The sequence below is a fragment of the Pseudophryne corroboree genome, chromosome 7 (assembly GCF_028390025.1).
Source record: "Pseudophryne corroboree isolate aPseCor3 chromosome 7, aPseCor3.hap2, whole genome shotgun sequence".
Classification (NCBI taxonomy): Eukaryota; Metazoa; Chordata; class Amphibia; order Anura; family Myobatrachidae; genus Pseudophryne; species Pseudophryne corroboree.
Window position 1 is genome coordinate 12,451,097 of NC_086450.1, and position 15,334 is coordinate 12,466,430.

At 52.2% G+C, this 15,334-nt stretch overlaps 1 protein-coding gene across 4 annotated transcripts in view; it reads left to right on the plus strand.

The window, feature by feature from the left end:
• Positions 1-15,334, plus strand: part of CPO (carboxypeptidase O) — a 164,879-nt gene that overhangs the window by 132,889 nt on the left and 16,656 nt on the right. For all 4 annotated transcript variants that reach the window (XM_063932687.1, XM_063932688.1, XM_063932685.1 and 1 more), the window contains exons 5-6: positions 1,447-1,555; positions 10,508-10,609. In XM_063932687.1, the coding sequence (XP_063788757.1) occupies positions 1,447-1,555; positions 10,508-10,609 (211 nt within the window). The remainder of the gene's footprint in view (positions 1-1,446; positions 1,556-10,507; positions 10,610-15,334) is intronic.

Consider the following 15,334-nt stretch of genomic DNA (forward strand, 5'->3'; position numbering starts at 1 on the left):
CTGTGATCTGTAGATGATGATTACTGTGATCTGTAGATGATGATTACTGTGATCTGTAGATGATGATTACTGTGATCTGTAGATGATGATTACTGCGATCTGTAGATGATGATTACTGTGATCTGTAGATGATGATTACTGTGATCTGTAGATGATGATTTCTGCGATCTGTAGATGATGATTTCTGCGATCTGTAGATGATTACTGCGATCTGTAGATGATGATTACTGCGATCTGTAGATGATGATTACTGTGATCTGTAGATGATGATTACTGTGATCTGTAGATGATGATTACTGCGATCTGTAGATGATGATTACTGCGATTCAGGCTCATCAAACTCAGATCCATAATACAGGGTAAGGCAAAATAATCTCCCAGATTATAAATGGTAACACAAAAGTCATGGTAGATGCTATGCAAAATTTTAGTACATAATGTAGAAGTGCATGGAATATAGTTTATTTTCAATTGGTTTTGAATATATTATCGTCCAGACGGCGGCCTCATTCATGGTACACTTCTGCAGTTGATTTCTGAAGTTTCGCATAACTCGCCGTCTCATTTCCGGTGGTTATCACTGCAATCTCCTGACAAAGGCCTATTGGATCTGGATGCCGGATAACCTCTGGTCACCAGGACCTTACTGTATGCTGAGCATCTCTTGGACACCGCTTCTACTGAGGCTATCCACCCACCGGACACTGGAGACACTGAGGACTGGATACCAGGTTTCTGCTGGGTACAGACACTCTGGAGTAAGCCTGACCTTGCAAATGTCAACATTTGATATGTTGACCTCCGGTCCATGTCAACATTCAGAACATGTCGACATCCTGAATATCACCATTTTGCACCAATTCCAAGGGAGGATAATTCATATATCTAGGTGTGTGCAGGAAGTGTTATGTGGGCAGTGTTTATTATCTCAACGCTTTCATTGTTGCCGCAATCTTATGTGTTGTTTATTGCGTGTAGAAAGAGTTTATTTAATATTTATTACCAGTTATTTATATAGCGCACACATATTCCGCAGCGCTTTACAGAGAATACTTGGCCATTCACATCAGTCCCTGCCCCAGTGGAGCTTACAATCTATATTACCTATCACATGTACACACATATACATTTATGCTAGGGTTAATTTTGTTAGGAGCCAATTAACCTACCAGTATATATTTGGATTGTGGGAGGAAACCGGAGAACCCGGAGGGAACCCACGCAAGTATGGGGAGAATATACAAACTCCAAACAGTTAGGACCATAGTGGGAATCGAACCCATGACCTCAGTGCTGTGAGGCAGTAATGCTAACCACTACACCATCCGTACTGCCCAAGAGTCGAGCTTTCCGTTAGGGAGCTCTACATCACAAATAAAATGCAATGTCTGTAATACTGTGCTTACACAATGCATTCACCGTGTTATGTGTCGTTTGCTCTTGTAGGCTTTTGTTGGACAACGTAACCCAGTTTATGGGCAACGAGAAGGGAAGAAGAAGAAGCAAGCGATCGATAACCACTTATGAGTACACCAAATACCATCCAATGGAAGATGTAAGACAGGGTTTTATTGACTATTAATACCACGTTATAATAATTCATAAACAGTATAGCGTGGAACACACATCGACCTCATGAGCCAGACCAGCCAATCAGCACCTGGGGCACAAACAGCAGCAAGACCAGGGGGTTTATAGATAAAATACTTTAATATTTAACTCAAAACATTTCTCTCCAAGCTCTATCCCTCTACTCTGCACAAGACCCGCGTCTCTCACCCACACCCATCACCTGCTCCCAGTCATGGTTACAGAACTATATTCGGGCTGCACCTACTCAGTCCAATGCCCTCCCTGCATAACAAGACTTTCCTCTGGTCTCCAAACCTTCCGGCGTTCCCTGAGAATGCACCTCATCAGGCAACTTATCATATTCCTCCTCCGCCCTCACATAACCTCCCAATTACTTCTACACAGCTCACACAAAACTTACATGTGTTCTCTACACTCTCACAAACCAAATCCATGACCTCACTGCTGTGAGGCGTAATGCTAACCATAACACCATCCGCGCTGCCCTTTCTGGTTCTGGGAGTATTAACACATTATACTTTTTAATAACATCTCCAGTATCACTGACCTGATTGGAAAGTGTTGTGGACTCTGGGCTTCTTCCGGTGACCGGGAAGAGGAACCGCTACTGGGTCGCAGTAGAGATGGCCGGATGTAGGTCTTCCTCATACAGGATTAAGACGGCAGGCAGGAGGCACGGAGGAATGCTTGAAGGTCTCCTGAAAGACAAGACTTGTAAAGATGCTGAATGCTGAGGCACAGAGGTGCTGGAGGCACTGAGGTGCTGGGGGCACAGGTATTGAGGCACGGAGGTGCTGGAGGCACAGGTATTGAGGCACGGAAGTGCTGGAGGCACAGCGATGCTGAGTGCTGAGGCACAGAGGTGCTGGAGGCACAGGTATTGAGACACGGAGGTGCCGGAGGCACAGGTATTGAGGCACGGAGGTGCCGGAGGCACAGCGATGCTGAGTGCTGAGGCACAGAGGTTCTGGAGGCACTGAGGTGCTGGGGGCACAGGTATTGAGGTGCATGGAGGCGCTTGGGCGCTTGGAAGCACAGAGGTGCTTGGAGGCACGGAGGTGCTTGGAGGCACGGAAGTGCTTGGAGGCACGGAGATGCTTGGAGGCACGGAGGTGCTTGGAGGCACGGAGGTGCTTGGAGGCACGGAGGTGCTTGGAGGCACGGAGATGCTTGGAAGCACGGAAGTGCTTGGAGGCACGGAGACCGCAGGAACGTGGGAGCTCTGGAGATCACAGCTTCTGACAGCAGAATTGATGATACTCAGGCACCGGAGCTCTGCCCGGCGTCTGAATTTAAACTTCCCGCCTCTCTCCGATTGGCGGAGAGCGCCGATGACGTCACCCGCCCATCTGACCCCCGGGGACGCCAGGCGCTTCCGCGACGCCCGTCCCCCGGACATCCGCCGGGACCATCGCCGACAGAGCAACAGGAGCCGGGGACCACCAGCGGGGACGGCCGCCAGGAAGCCCAGCGCACCCGGAGGGGTAGGCGCAGCGGCCGCAGTGGCATGACAGTACCCCCTCCTCTAGGAGTGGCCTCAGGACACTTTCCTGGTTTAGTTGGGTGTCTGGAATGAAAGATCCGAATTAGTCGGGGAGCGGTGACCTCAGAAGCCTTTATCTAACTTCTTTCTTCAGGTCCATAACCCTTCCATTCCACCAAATATTGTAAACCCTTGTGATAGTAACGAGAGTCTAGAATAGTTTTGATCTCGAAGTCTGTCCCTGTTTCAGTCTCCATTGAGGTGGGGCTAGAGGCCTTTGAATGAAAACTATTAAGGACGAGAGGACGAAGAAGAGAAACATGGAAGGCATTAGGTATACGTAGGTGAGAAGGCAAACCCAGCTTACAGACCACAGGATTCAGGACTTGTAGCACAGGATAAGGACCGATGAATCTTGGAGCAAACTTCATGGTGGGCACCTTCAACCGGAGATTACGTGTGGACAGCCAAACCCTGTCACCAACCTTGTATTGAGGAGCGGCTCACCGTTTCTTATCTGCAAAGAACTTGTACCGGACTGAAACCTTCTTAAGATTAGCATGAATCTTACTCCAAATTTGTCCGAAGTGTCGTAGAGTGGACGTTACAGCTGGAACCTCTTCTGTCGGAAGGCTTGGTAATTCTGGAACACGTGGATGGAACCCGTAGTTGACGAAGAATGGAGATTCCCCAGTGGAAGAATGAAACGAATGGTTATGGGCAAACTCCGCCCAAGGCAACAACTCCACCCAGTTGTCCTGTGAAAGGGAGAGATAAAGACGAAGGAAAGTCTCTAGATCTTGATTGACTCGTTCCGTTTGACCATTCGTTTGGGGATGATAAGCGGATGAAAACTTAAGTTTAATCTGTAGGTTCGAACAGAGGGCTTTCCAAAACCTTGCGGTGAACTGTACCCCACGGTCAGAGACTATATCTTGTGGCAACCCATGCAACCGAAAATGTTCTTGGATGAACAGTAGAGCTAGTTTCGGAGCTGTCGGTAGACCAGTCAAAGGCACGAAGTGTGCCATCTTCGAAAAACGGTCAACGATTACCCAGACGGTGTTGCAACCCTAGGAACAGGGCAAGTCAGTGATGAAGTCCATGGAAATGTGAGTCCAGGGTCTCACAGGGATAGGCAAAGGACGAAGTAACCCAGCAGGAGGCAGGCGAGGAGATTTATGTTGTGTACACTGTGGACAAGAATTAACGTAATCCTGTACATCCTTCCTCATGGTGTTCCACCAGTAAGACCTTTGCAGAAACTTGTACATCTTCTGGGCACCGGGATGACCGGAAAACTTGGAGTTATGGACCCACTGTAATATTCTTGGCCGGAATCTAGCAGGTACGGACATTCTTCCAGGAGGAGGAGCTGGAGTAGTTAAAGCAGCGGAGACAGAAACTGGATTTAGAATTAAACTCTGCTCAAAAGATTCATCCTCGTCTGTGGAAACTTGTGAACGGGACAGCGCATCTGCTTTAATATTGAGTGTCCCGGCCCGGTACTTGATAACAAAAGAAAATTGAGTAAAGAAAAGTGCCCATCTCGCTTGGCGAGGATTCAAGCATTGTGCGGATTTGATGTACAGCAAATTTTTGTGATCCGTGTAAATGGTAAACACATGTTTAGCCCCTTCCAAGAGGTATCTCCACTCTTCCAAGGCGGATTTAATTGCCAAAAGTTCCTGGTCTCCAATAGTGTAATTTCGTTCGGCCGGAGAGAATTTACGAGAGTGGAAGCCACACGGATGTAACTTCTTATCAGAGGAGTACTGAGAGAGAACGGCCCCAACCCCGACTGAAGATGCGTCAACCTCTAGGAAGAAAGGTTCATCGAAATTTGGTTGTTGGAGAACTGGAGCGGCCATGAAAGCTAACTTCAAGTGGGAAAATGCCTCAATGGCTTCGGGAGGCCACAAACTCGGATTAGAGCCCTTTCTTGTCAGGGCAGTAATGGGCGCGACAATGGTGGAGAAACCTCTAACAAATTTCCTGTAGTAATTCGCAAAGCCCAGGAACCTTTGTATTGCTTTCAAAGAGAGAGGCTGAGTCCAGTCACGAATGGCAGAAAGCTTTTCCGGATCCATGCGAAGCTCCGTCCCCGAGATGATATAACCGAGGAACGGAATTGATGTTACTTCAAAGGTACATTTGGAAAGCTTAGCATAGAGATGATTCTCTCGTAAACGGTGGAGCACTTCTTTGGCTTGAGTCCTGTGTTCAACAAGATTCTTGGAAAAAATCAGTATGTCGTCCAAATATACCACAACACTCTGATATAACATGTCTCGGAAGATTTCGTTGACGAATCCCTGGAAAACAGCAGGAGCATTACTAAGACCGAACGGCATCACCAAGTATTCGTAATGCCCATCTCGGGTATTGAAGGCAGTCTTCCATTCATCCCCTTCTCGGATGCGTATAAGATTATAAGCTCCCCTCAAGTCGAGTTTGGAGAAAACGCGGGCACTATGAACCCTATCAAATAACTCTGTGATTAGTGGCAAGGGGTATTTATTCTTGATAGTGATATCGTTTAAGCCGCGGTAGTCGATACATGGTCTCAACCCCCCGTCCTTCTTCTTCACGAAAAAGAAGCCCGCTCCAGCAGGGGAGGAAGAGGGGCGAATAAATCTCTTGAGCAGATTGGACTTAATATATTCCGACATAGCTTGAGTCTCGGGAAGTGATAGGGGATATGTGCGACCACGAGGTGGCGTCTTCCTTGGGACAAGGTCAATAGGGCAGTCCCAAGGCCTATGAGGTGGTAACAGATCAGCTGCTTGTTCCGAAAACACATCCTTGTACCCTTGATACGCCTCCGGAATATTCTCTTCATCCATCTTGGAAGAGACATGGAGCGGACAAACAGGAGTGAGACAATTAGCGTGACAAAAGGAACTCCAGGACAGAATTTGTGAAGACTTCCAGTCAATGTGAGGATTATGAATTTTTAGCCAAGGCATTCCAAGGACCAGATCATGGTGCATTTCTGGGATTACCAAGAGTTCCAGACTTTCTTGATGTAGAGCCCCGACCTGCAGCTTAACTGGCTCCGTGCGCCACATTATGAGACCCTTGGAAATTCTAGTCCCGTTGATAGCCGTCAACGAAATAGACCGCTCGATAGGCCGTAACTTTAAACCCATGCTTTGGACACAGGAGGAAGAAACGAAGTTCCCCGCAGCCCCGGAATCCAACAGGGCTTCACAAGACTTGGAGGCTGATTCGGTGACTAGAGTTACAAAAAGCAAACAGTCCAAAATTGGAGAAGATTTTGTCGTAACCCCCAGCTTGACTCCTCCGGAACAAGCTAGGCCTGCCCGTTTCCCGGACGGGATTTACAAAACTTGAGAAAGTTATCTGCGGCTCCACAGTAAAGGCAAAGTTTACCCTCACGACGACGCTGTCGTTCTTCCGGAGACAGTCGGGATCGGTTAATTTTGCATGGGCTCGTCCGAGCTAGGCATAGCCACCGGTCTAGGAGTAGGATTCCGGTACCTGGAACGATCTGGACGGCTACGTTCTCTTCCACGCTCCTGCATCCGAAGATCCACCTTGACGCAAAGGGAAATCATCTCTTCTAATGGATCCGGCAGATCCCTTGTAACCAGCTCTTCTTTCAGCCGATCGGAGAGACCGTTCCAGAAGGCAGCTCTCAGGGCATCATTATTCCAGAGTAATTCAGAGGCAATGGTCTGGAAATGAACCACGTACTGACCCACGGAACGGGAGCCCTGACGAACACAAAGCAAATCGGAAGAAGCAGTGGTCATCCTGCCGGGTTCGTCGAAGATTCTTCGAAAGGACGTGATGAAGTTGGTGTAGTTGGAAACCACGGGATCAGATCGTTCCCACAATGGAGACACCCAATCCAACGGTGATCCCTCAAGCACGGAAATGATATACGCTACCTTAGAGCGATCCGTAGGGAAGTTATGAGCGAGCAGCTCGAAGTGCACCTCTCACTGATTTAAAAAACCACGGCAATTCTTTGGGTTCCCATTGTAGCGGGAAGGAGTAGGAAGCTGAAGACGTGACCTGGTACCGGCCGGAGGTTGGACATTACTGGAAACAGCAACTGGAGCAGTTACGGAAGCTGGAGCCGGAATTGCGGAGGCTAAGGGTGCTTGGATTTGATCCAATCGGCCGGACAGTTCCTGGAGATATTGCATCACCTGACCCTGTGTCGCCTCTTGAGACTGAACTCGGGAAGCCAAACTTTGGATGGCGCTCGACTCTGTGTTCCGATTCCCCGGGTCCATGGGGCCTGAGTATACTATCACTGACCTGATTGGAAAGTGTTGTGGACTCGGGGCTTCTTCCGGTGACCGGGAAGAGGAACCGCTACTGGGTCGCAGTAGAGATGGCCGGATGTAGGTCTTCCTCATACAGGATTAAGACGGCAGGCAGGAGGCACGGAGGAATGCTTGAAGGTCTCCTGAAAGACAAGACTTGTAAAGATGCTGAATGCTGAGGCACAGAGATGCTGGAGGCACTGAGGTGCTGGGGGCACAGGTATTGGGGCACGGAAGTGCCGGAGGCACAGCGATGCTGAGTGCTGAGGCACAGAGGTGCTGGAGGCACAGGTATTGAGACACGGAGGTGCCGGAGGCACAGGTATTGAGGCACAGCGATGCTGAGGTGAGGCACAGAGGTGCTGGGGGAACAGGTATTGAGGCACGGAGGTGCGTGGAGGCGCTTGGGCGCTTGGAGGCACGGAGGTGCTTGGAGGAACGGAAGTGCTTGGAGGCACGGAAGTGCTTGGAGGCACGGAGCTGCTTGGAGGCACGGAGCTGCTTGGAGGCACGGAAGTGCTTGGAGGCACGGAAGTGCTTGGAGGCACGGAAGTGCTTGGAGGCACGGAGGTGCTTGGAAGCACGGAAGTGCTTGGAGGCATGGAGACCGCAGGAACGTGGGAGCTCTGGAGATCACAGCTTCTGACAGCAGAATTGATGATACTCAGGCACCGGAGCTCTGCCCGGCGTCTGAATTTAAACTTCCCGCCTCTCTCCGATTGGCGGAGAGCGCTGATGACGTCACCCGCCCATCTGACCCCCGGGGACGCCAGGCGCACCCGCGACGCCCGTCCCCCGGACATCCGCCGGGACCAGCGCCGACAGAGCAACAGGAGCCGGGGACCACCAGCGGGGACGGCCGCCAGGAAGCCCAGCGCACCCGGAGGGGTAAGCGCAGCGGCCGCGGCGGCATGACATCCAGGATATCATATTACATAATTTTATTGGTCGGGGCCCCACTAGTTAGTTGCCCTGGGGCCCACACAAACCTTACCCCAGGCCAACACTACTGTGTGATTGTACCATATAATCCACGAGGACATTTTAGCTTCGCAAACTGTCTGGACCAATTTGCAATAGGTGGCACTTAAGCTCATGTACTAAACTCCTTTCGGCCGGAGCTCCAACACTTTGGCCGAACTCGTGTTTTTTTTTTTTAAGCAGCAAACATTTACAAGGCAAAACCAGGTTCATTACATCCGGGCCCCATGTATCGGACAACCTCCGAGTCCTAACTATCTATACCATACATACGTGGGTCTAAAACGACACTTCAGCCTGTCTAGCTGCTGTCCGTGCCGGTGGTCATAATAATGTGACTCGACAGTGGGTATACAGATGGAGCCTCAATCATCTAGCCTTCTCTGATGCGCCATGGTGCACCAAGGCTTATTAGCATAAGCCTTTCATAATATTGTTCTCAGCTGCAATACAATACAGAGAGAACAATACAGCAGGGGATTAAGGGGGTCATTCCGACCCGTTCGCACGCTGCTGTGTTTCGCAGCAGTGCGAACAGGTCCGTACTGCGCATGCGCGGCGGCCGCAATGTGCAGGCGCGTTGTTGGCCAGCGACGGCCGTTGCTGGGCAACAACAAGAAGAACGAAGAAAGCGATCACTACCGCGATCGCAAGAAGATTGACAGGAGGAAGCCGTTCCGGGGCGTCCGTTCTGGGAGTGGTGCGGCGAACGTAGATGCGTCCAGGCGTTTGCAGGGTGGGAGTCTGACGTCAATTCCGGGACCGGATAGGCTGAAGACATCGCAGCGGGTAAAGTCCAGGGCTACTCAGAAACTGCACAAAATGTTTTTGCATAGCATGGTTGCACAAGCGTTCGCAGCCTTGCTATGCAAAAAAACCCTCCCCCATAGGTGGCGTCTAGTTGATCGTATGGGCAGCAAAAAGTTGCCACGTGCCATCAACTCGGAGTGACCCCCTAAGTCATTACAGCAGAGGATTAAGTCCGACAGCCCAGTCTCAGTTAATCCTATGAAAGGGATAGTTGAGCAGGGCTCTGTCTGTCTGTCTGTCTGTCTGTCTGTCTGTCTGTCTGTCTGTCTGTCTGTCTGTCTGTCTGTCTGTCTGTCTGTCTGTCTGTCTGTCTGTCTGTCTGTCTGTCTGTCTGTCTGTCTGTCTGTCTGTCTGTCTGTCTGTCTGTCTGTCTGTCTGTCTGTCTGTATATGTATATGTATATGTATATGTATATGTATATGTATATGTATATGTATATGTATATGTATATGTATATGTATATGTATATGTATATGTATGTATATGTATATATATATATATATATATATATATATATATATATATATATATATATATATATATATATATATATATATATATATATATATATATATATATATATATATATATATATATATATATATATATATATATATATATATATATATATATATATATATATATAGGATCCGGCTGTCAAAATACTGATGTCGAAATACCAAAATGGATCAGAAAGCCGGTGCTGGGATCCTGAAAAGGATCACAAGGCTGGCGCCGACAGTTGGGATCCTGATCCCCGGGGAGGTTAGGGTTAGGCTGCAGGGGGGAAGGACACATTAGGTTTAGGCTGCAGGGTGGGCGGGGTTAGGGATAGCCACCACCGGGGAGGGTTAGGGTTAGGCTGCAGGGGGGAAGGACACATTAGGTTTAGTCTGCAGGGTGGGCGGGGTTAGGGATAGCCACCACCGGGGAGGGTTAGGGTTAGGCTGCAGGGGGGAAGGACACATTAGGTTTAGGCTGCAGGGTGGGCGGGGTTAGGGATAGCCACCACCGGGGAGGGTTAGGGTTAGGCTGTGGGGCGGGGGTGGGGGACGGGGGGGAGAGGAGGTTTAGATTTAGGCTGCGGGAAGGGAGGGTTAGGGGGTTAGTTAGTATTGCTTCCAGGCCCCTGTTGGGACTCTAGCGATCCGGATGCCGCGGTAGGTATTTTGACCACCACCATCCCGAACTCCAGCATTTCAGCCCCATTATATATATATATATATATATATATAAAGTTTTTGCATGCTTGTGATGAACCATTAAAACAGACAAAATCAGTAATTTGCTTAAAAGAACTAGAGAATAAATAAAATATTACATTTGCTTTTTGTTGCAGATTTACAATTGGATGAACCTGGTGTCAGAGAGTCACAGTGAGCTGGTGACGCAGCACCACCTGGGCTCCACGTATGAGCGCAGACCAATGCACTATCTGAAGGTGGGTCAGAGATATCTATGTACAGGGCTAGGGAGGGCGGTTATGGAAGATACTTTTGTTATGGGGCAGTAAGTATTTTCTCTGAGGGTCACTAGTAAGGCTCCTCGCAGCGGTCAGTATGCTGTAGCACCATTCCCGGGATTAATAGTATTCCATAGTGACCCTCTGCCGGCACTATGAAAACCCTCACAGAATTTTAGGATTAGTAAATTGCGGCACTAACAAATTCCGTATTAGTGCGATACGCAGTGATACAGGATTTAATCATCACCTATTATTAATAAATACCCAGTTAATATGGTGTGAGTTCTCCGCCTTATAATCCACCTCGTGGCCCCAGCTGTACTGTGAGCAGACTATCAAACAACGAGACTGAGAAACGGATCTATGTGACTTATTAGGCACAAATGTATTAAGCCTTAAAAAGTGGAGACATGTAGGGGGGTATTTAATTGTTTGAAAAGTCGGCTGTCAATTAGATAGGAAAAAACAAAAACTGATTTGGGTGTGTGTCCGGGAGTATATACGTACTGTGCAGCCCCCATGTATGGGTATGTGCCCGGGAGTATATACGTACCGTGCTGCCCCCACGTATGGGTATGTGCCCGGGAGTATATACGTACCGCGCGGCCCTTACGTATGGATATGTGCCCGGGAGTATATACCTGCCATGTGGCCCCCACGAATGGGTATGTGCCCGGGAGTATATACCTACCACGCGGCCCCCACGTTTGGGTATGTGCCCAGGAGTATATACGTACCGTGCGGCCCCCACATATGGGTATGTGCAAGGGAGTACATACGTACCGCGCAGCCCCCACGTATGGGTATGTGCCCGGGAGTATATACGTACTGTGCAGCCCCCACGTATGGGTATGTGCCCGGGAGTATATACGTACTGTGCAGCCCCCACGTATGGGTATCTGCCCGGGAGTATATACGTACTGTGCAGCCCCCACGTATGGGTATGTGCCCGGGAGTATATACGTACCGTGCAGCCCACATGTGTGGGTATGTGCCCGGGAGTATATACGTACCGTGCAGCCCACATGTGTGGGTATGTGCCCGGGAGTATATGCGTACCGCGCGGCCCCCACATGTGGGTATGTGCCCGGGAGTATATACGTACCGCGCGGCCCCCACGTATGGGTATGTGCCCGGGAGTATATACGTACCGCGCGGCCCCCACCTATGGGTATGTGCCCGGGAGTATATACGTACCGCGCGGCCCCCACCTATGGGTATGTGCCCGGGAGTATATACGTACCGCGCGGCCCCCACGTATGGGTATGTGCCCGGGAGTATATACGTACCGTGCGGCCCCCACGTATGGGTATGTGCCCGGGAGTATATACGTACCGTGCGGCCCCCACTTGTGGGTATGTGCCCGGGAGTATACACGTACCGCGCGGCCCCCACGTATGGGTATGTGCCCGGGAGTATATACGTACCGCGCGGCCCCCACGTATGGGTATGTGCCCGGGAGTATATACGTACCGCGCGGCCCCCACGTTATGGGTATGTGCCCGGGAGTATATACGTACCGCGCGGCCCCCACGTATGGGTATGTGCCCGGGAGTATATACGTACCGTGCGGCCCCCACTTGTGGGTATGTGCCCGGGAGTATATACGTACCGTGCGGCCCCCACTTGTGGGTATGTGCCCGGGAGTATACACGTACCGCGCGGCCCCCACGTATGGGTATGTGCCCGGGAGTATATACGTACCGCGCGGCCCCCACGTTATGGGTATGTGCCCGGGAGTATATACGTACCGCGCGGCCCCCACGTATGGGTATGTGCCCGGGAGTATATACGTACCGCGCGGCCCCCACGTATGGGTATGTGCCCGGGAGTATATACGTACCGCGCGGCCCCCACGTATGGGTATGTGCCCGGGAGTATATACGTACCGCGCGGCCCCCACGTATGGGTATGTGCCCGGGAGTATATACGTACCGCGCGGCCCCCACGTATGGGTATGTGCCCGGGAGTATATACACGTACCGCGCGGCCCCCACGTATGGGTATGTGCCCGGGAGTATATACGTACCGCGCGGCCCCCACGTATGGGTATGTGCCCGGGAGTATATACGTACCGCGCGGCCCCCACGTTATGGGTATGTGCCCGGGAGTATATACGTACCGTGCATCCCCCACGTACGGGTATGTGCCCGGGAGTATATACGTACCGTGCATCCCCCACGTACGGGTATGTGCCCGGGAGTATATACGTACCGTGCATCCCCCACGTACGGGTATGTGCCCGGGAGTATATACGTACCGTGCGGCCCCCACTTGTGGGTATGTGCCCGGGAGTATATACGTACCGTGCGGCCCCCACTTGTGGGTATGTGCCCGGGAGTATACACGTACCGCGCGGCCCCCACGTATGGGTATGTGCCCGGGAGTATATACGTACCGCGCGGCCCCCACGTTATGGGTATGTGCCCGGGAGTATATACGTACCGCGCGGCCCCCACGTATGGGTATGTGCCCGGGAGTATATACGTACCGTGCATCCCCCACGTACGGGTATGTGCCCGGGAGTATATACGTACCGTGCATCCCCCACGTACGGGTATGTGCCCGGGAGTATATACGTACCGTGCATCCCCCACGTACGGGTATGTGCCCGGGAGTATATACGTACCGTGCATCCCCCACGTACGGGTATGTGCCCGGGAGTATATACGTACCGTGCGGCCCCCACTTGTGGGTATGTGCCCGGGAGTATACACGTACCGCGCGGCCCCCACGTATGGGTATGTGCCCGGGAGTATATACGTACCGCGCGGCCCCCACGTTATGGGTATGTGCCCGGGAGTATATACGTACCGCGCGGCCCCCACGTATGGGTATGTGCCCGGGAGTATATACGTACCGCGCGGCCCCCACGTATGGGTATGTGCCCGGGAGTATATACGTACCGCGCGGCCCCCACGTATGGGTATGTGCCCGGGAGTATATACGTACCGCGCGGCCCCCACGTATGGGTATGTGCCCGGGAGTATATACGTACCGCGCGGCCCCCACGTTATGGGTATGTGCCCGGGAGTATATACGTACCGCGCGGCCCCCACGTTATGGGTATGTGCCCGGGAGTATATACGTACCGTGCATCCCCCACGTACGGGTATGTGCCCGGGAGTATATACGTACCGTGCATCCCCCACGTACGGGTATGTGCCCGGGAGTATATACGTACCGTGCATCCCCCACGTACGGGTATGTGCCCGGGAGTATATACGTACCGTGCGGCCCCCACTTGTGGGTATGTGCCCGGGAGTATATACGTACCGCGCGGCCCCCACGTATGGGTATGTGCCCGGGAGTATATACGTACCGCGCGGCCCCCACGTTATGGGTATGTGCCCGGGAGTATATACGTACCGCGCGGCCCCCACGTTATGGGTATGTGCCCGGGAGTATATACGTACCGCGCGGCCCCCACGTTATGGGTATGTGCCCGGGAGTATATACGTACCGTGCATCCCCCACGTACGGGTATGTGCCCGGGAGTATATACGTACCGTGCATCCCCCACGTACGGGTATGTGCCCGGGAGTATATACGTACCGTGCATCCCCCACGTACGGGTATGTGCCCGGGAGTATACACGTACCGTGCGGCCCCCACTTGTGGGTATGTGCCCGGGAGTATATACGTACCGTGCGGCCCCCACTTGTGGGTATGTGCCCGGGAGTATATACGTACCGTGCGGCCCCCACTTGTGGGTATGTGCCCGGGAGTATACACGTACCGCGCGGCCCCCACGTATGGGTATGTGCCCGGGAGTATATACGTACCGCGCGGCCCCCACGTATGGGTATGTGCCCGGGAGTATATACGTACCGCGCGGCCCCCACGTATGGGTATGTGCCCGGGAGTATATACGTACCGCGCGGCCCCCACGTATGGGTATGTGCCCGGGAGTATATACGTACCGCGCGGCCCCCACGTATGGGTATGTGCCCGGGAGTATATACGTACCGCGCGGCCCCCACGTTATGGGTATGTGCCCGGGAGTATATACGTACCGCGCGGCCCCCACGTACGGGTATGTGCCCGGGAGTATATACGTACCGCGCATCCCCCACGTACGGGTATGTGCCCGGGAGTATATACGTACCGTGCATCCCCCACGTACGGGTATGTGCCCGGGAGTATATACGTACCGTGCGGCCCCCACTTGTGGGTATGTGCCCGGGAGTATATACGTACCGTGCGGCCCCCACTTGTGGGTATGTGCCCGGGAGTATACACGTACCGCGCGGCCCCCACGTGTGGGTATGTGCCCGGGAGTATATACGTACCGCGCGGCCCCCACGTTATGGGTATGTGCCCGGGAGTATATACGTACCGCGCGGCCCCCACGTATGGGTATGTGCCCGGGAGTATATACGTACCGTGCATCCCCCACGTACGGGTATGTGCCCGGGAGTATATACGTACCGTGCATCCCCCACGTACGGGTATGTGCCCGGGAGTATATACGTACCGTGCATCCCCCACGTACGGGTATGTGCCCGGGAGTATATACGTACCGTGCGGCCCCCACTTGTGGGTATGTGCCCGGGAGTATATACGTACCGTGCGGCCCCCACTTGTGGGTATGTGCCCGGGAGTATACACGTACCGCGCGGCCCCCACGTATGGGTATGTGCCCGGGAGTATATACGTACCGCGCGGCCCCCACGTTATGGGTATGTGCCCGGGAGTATA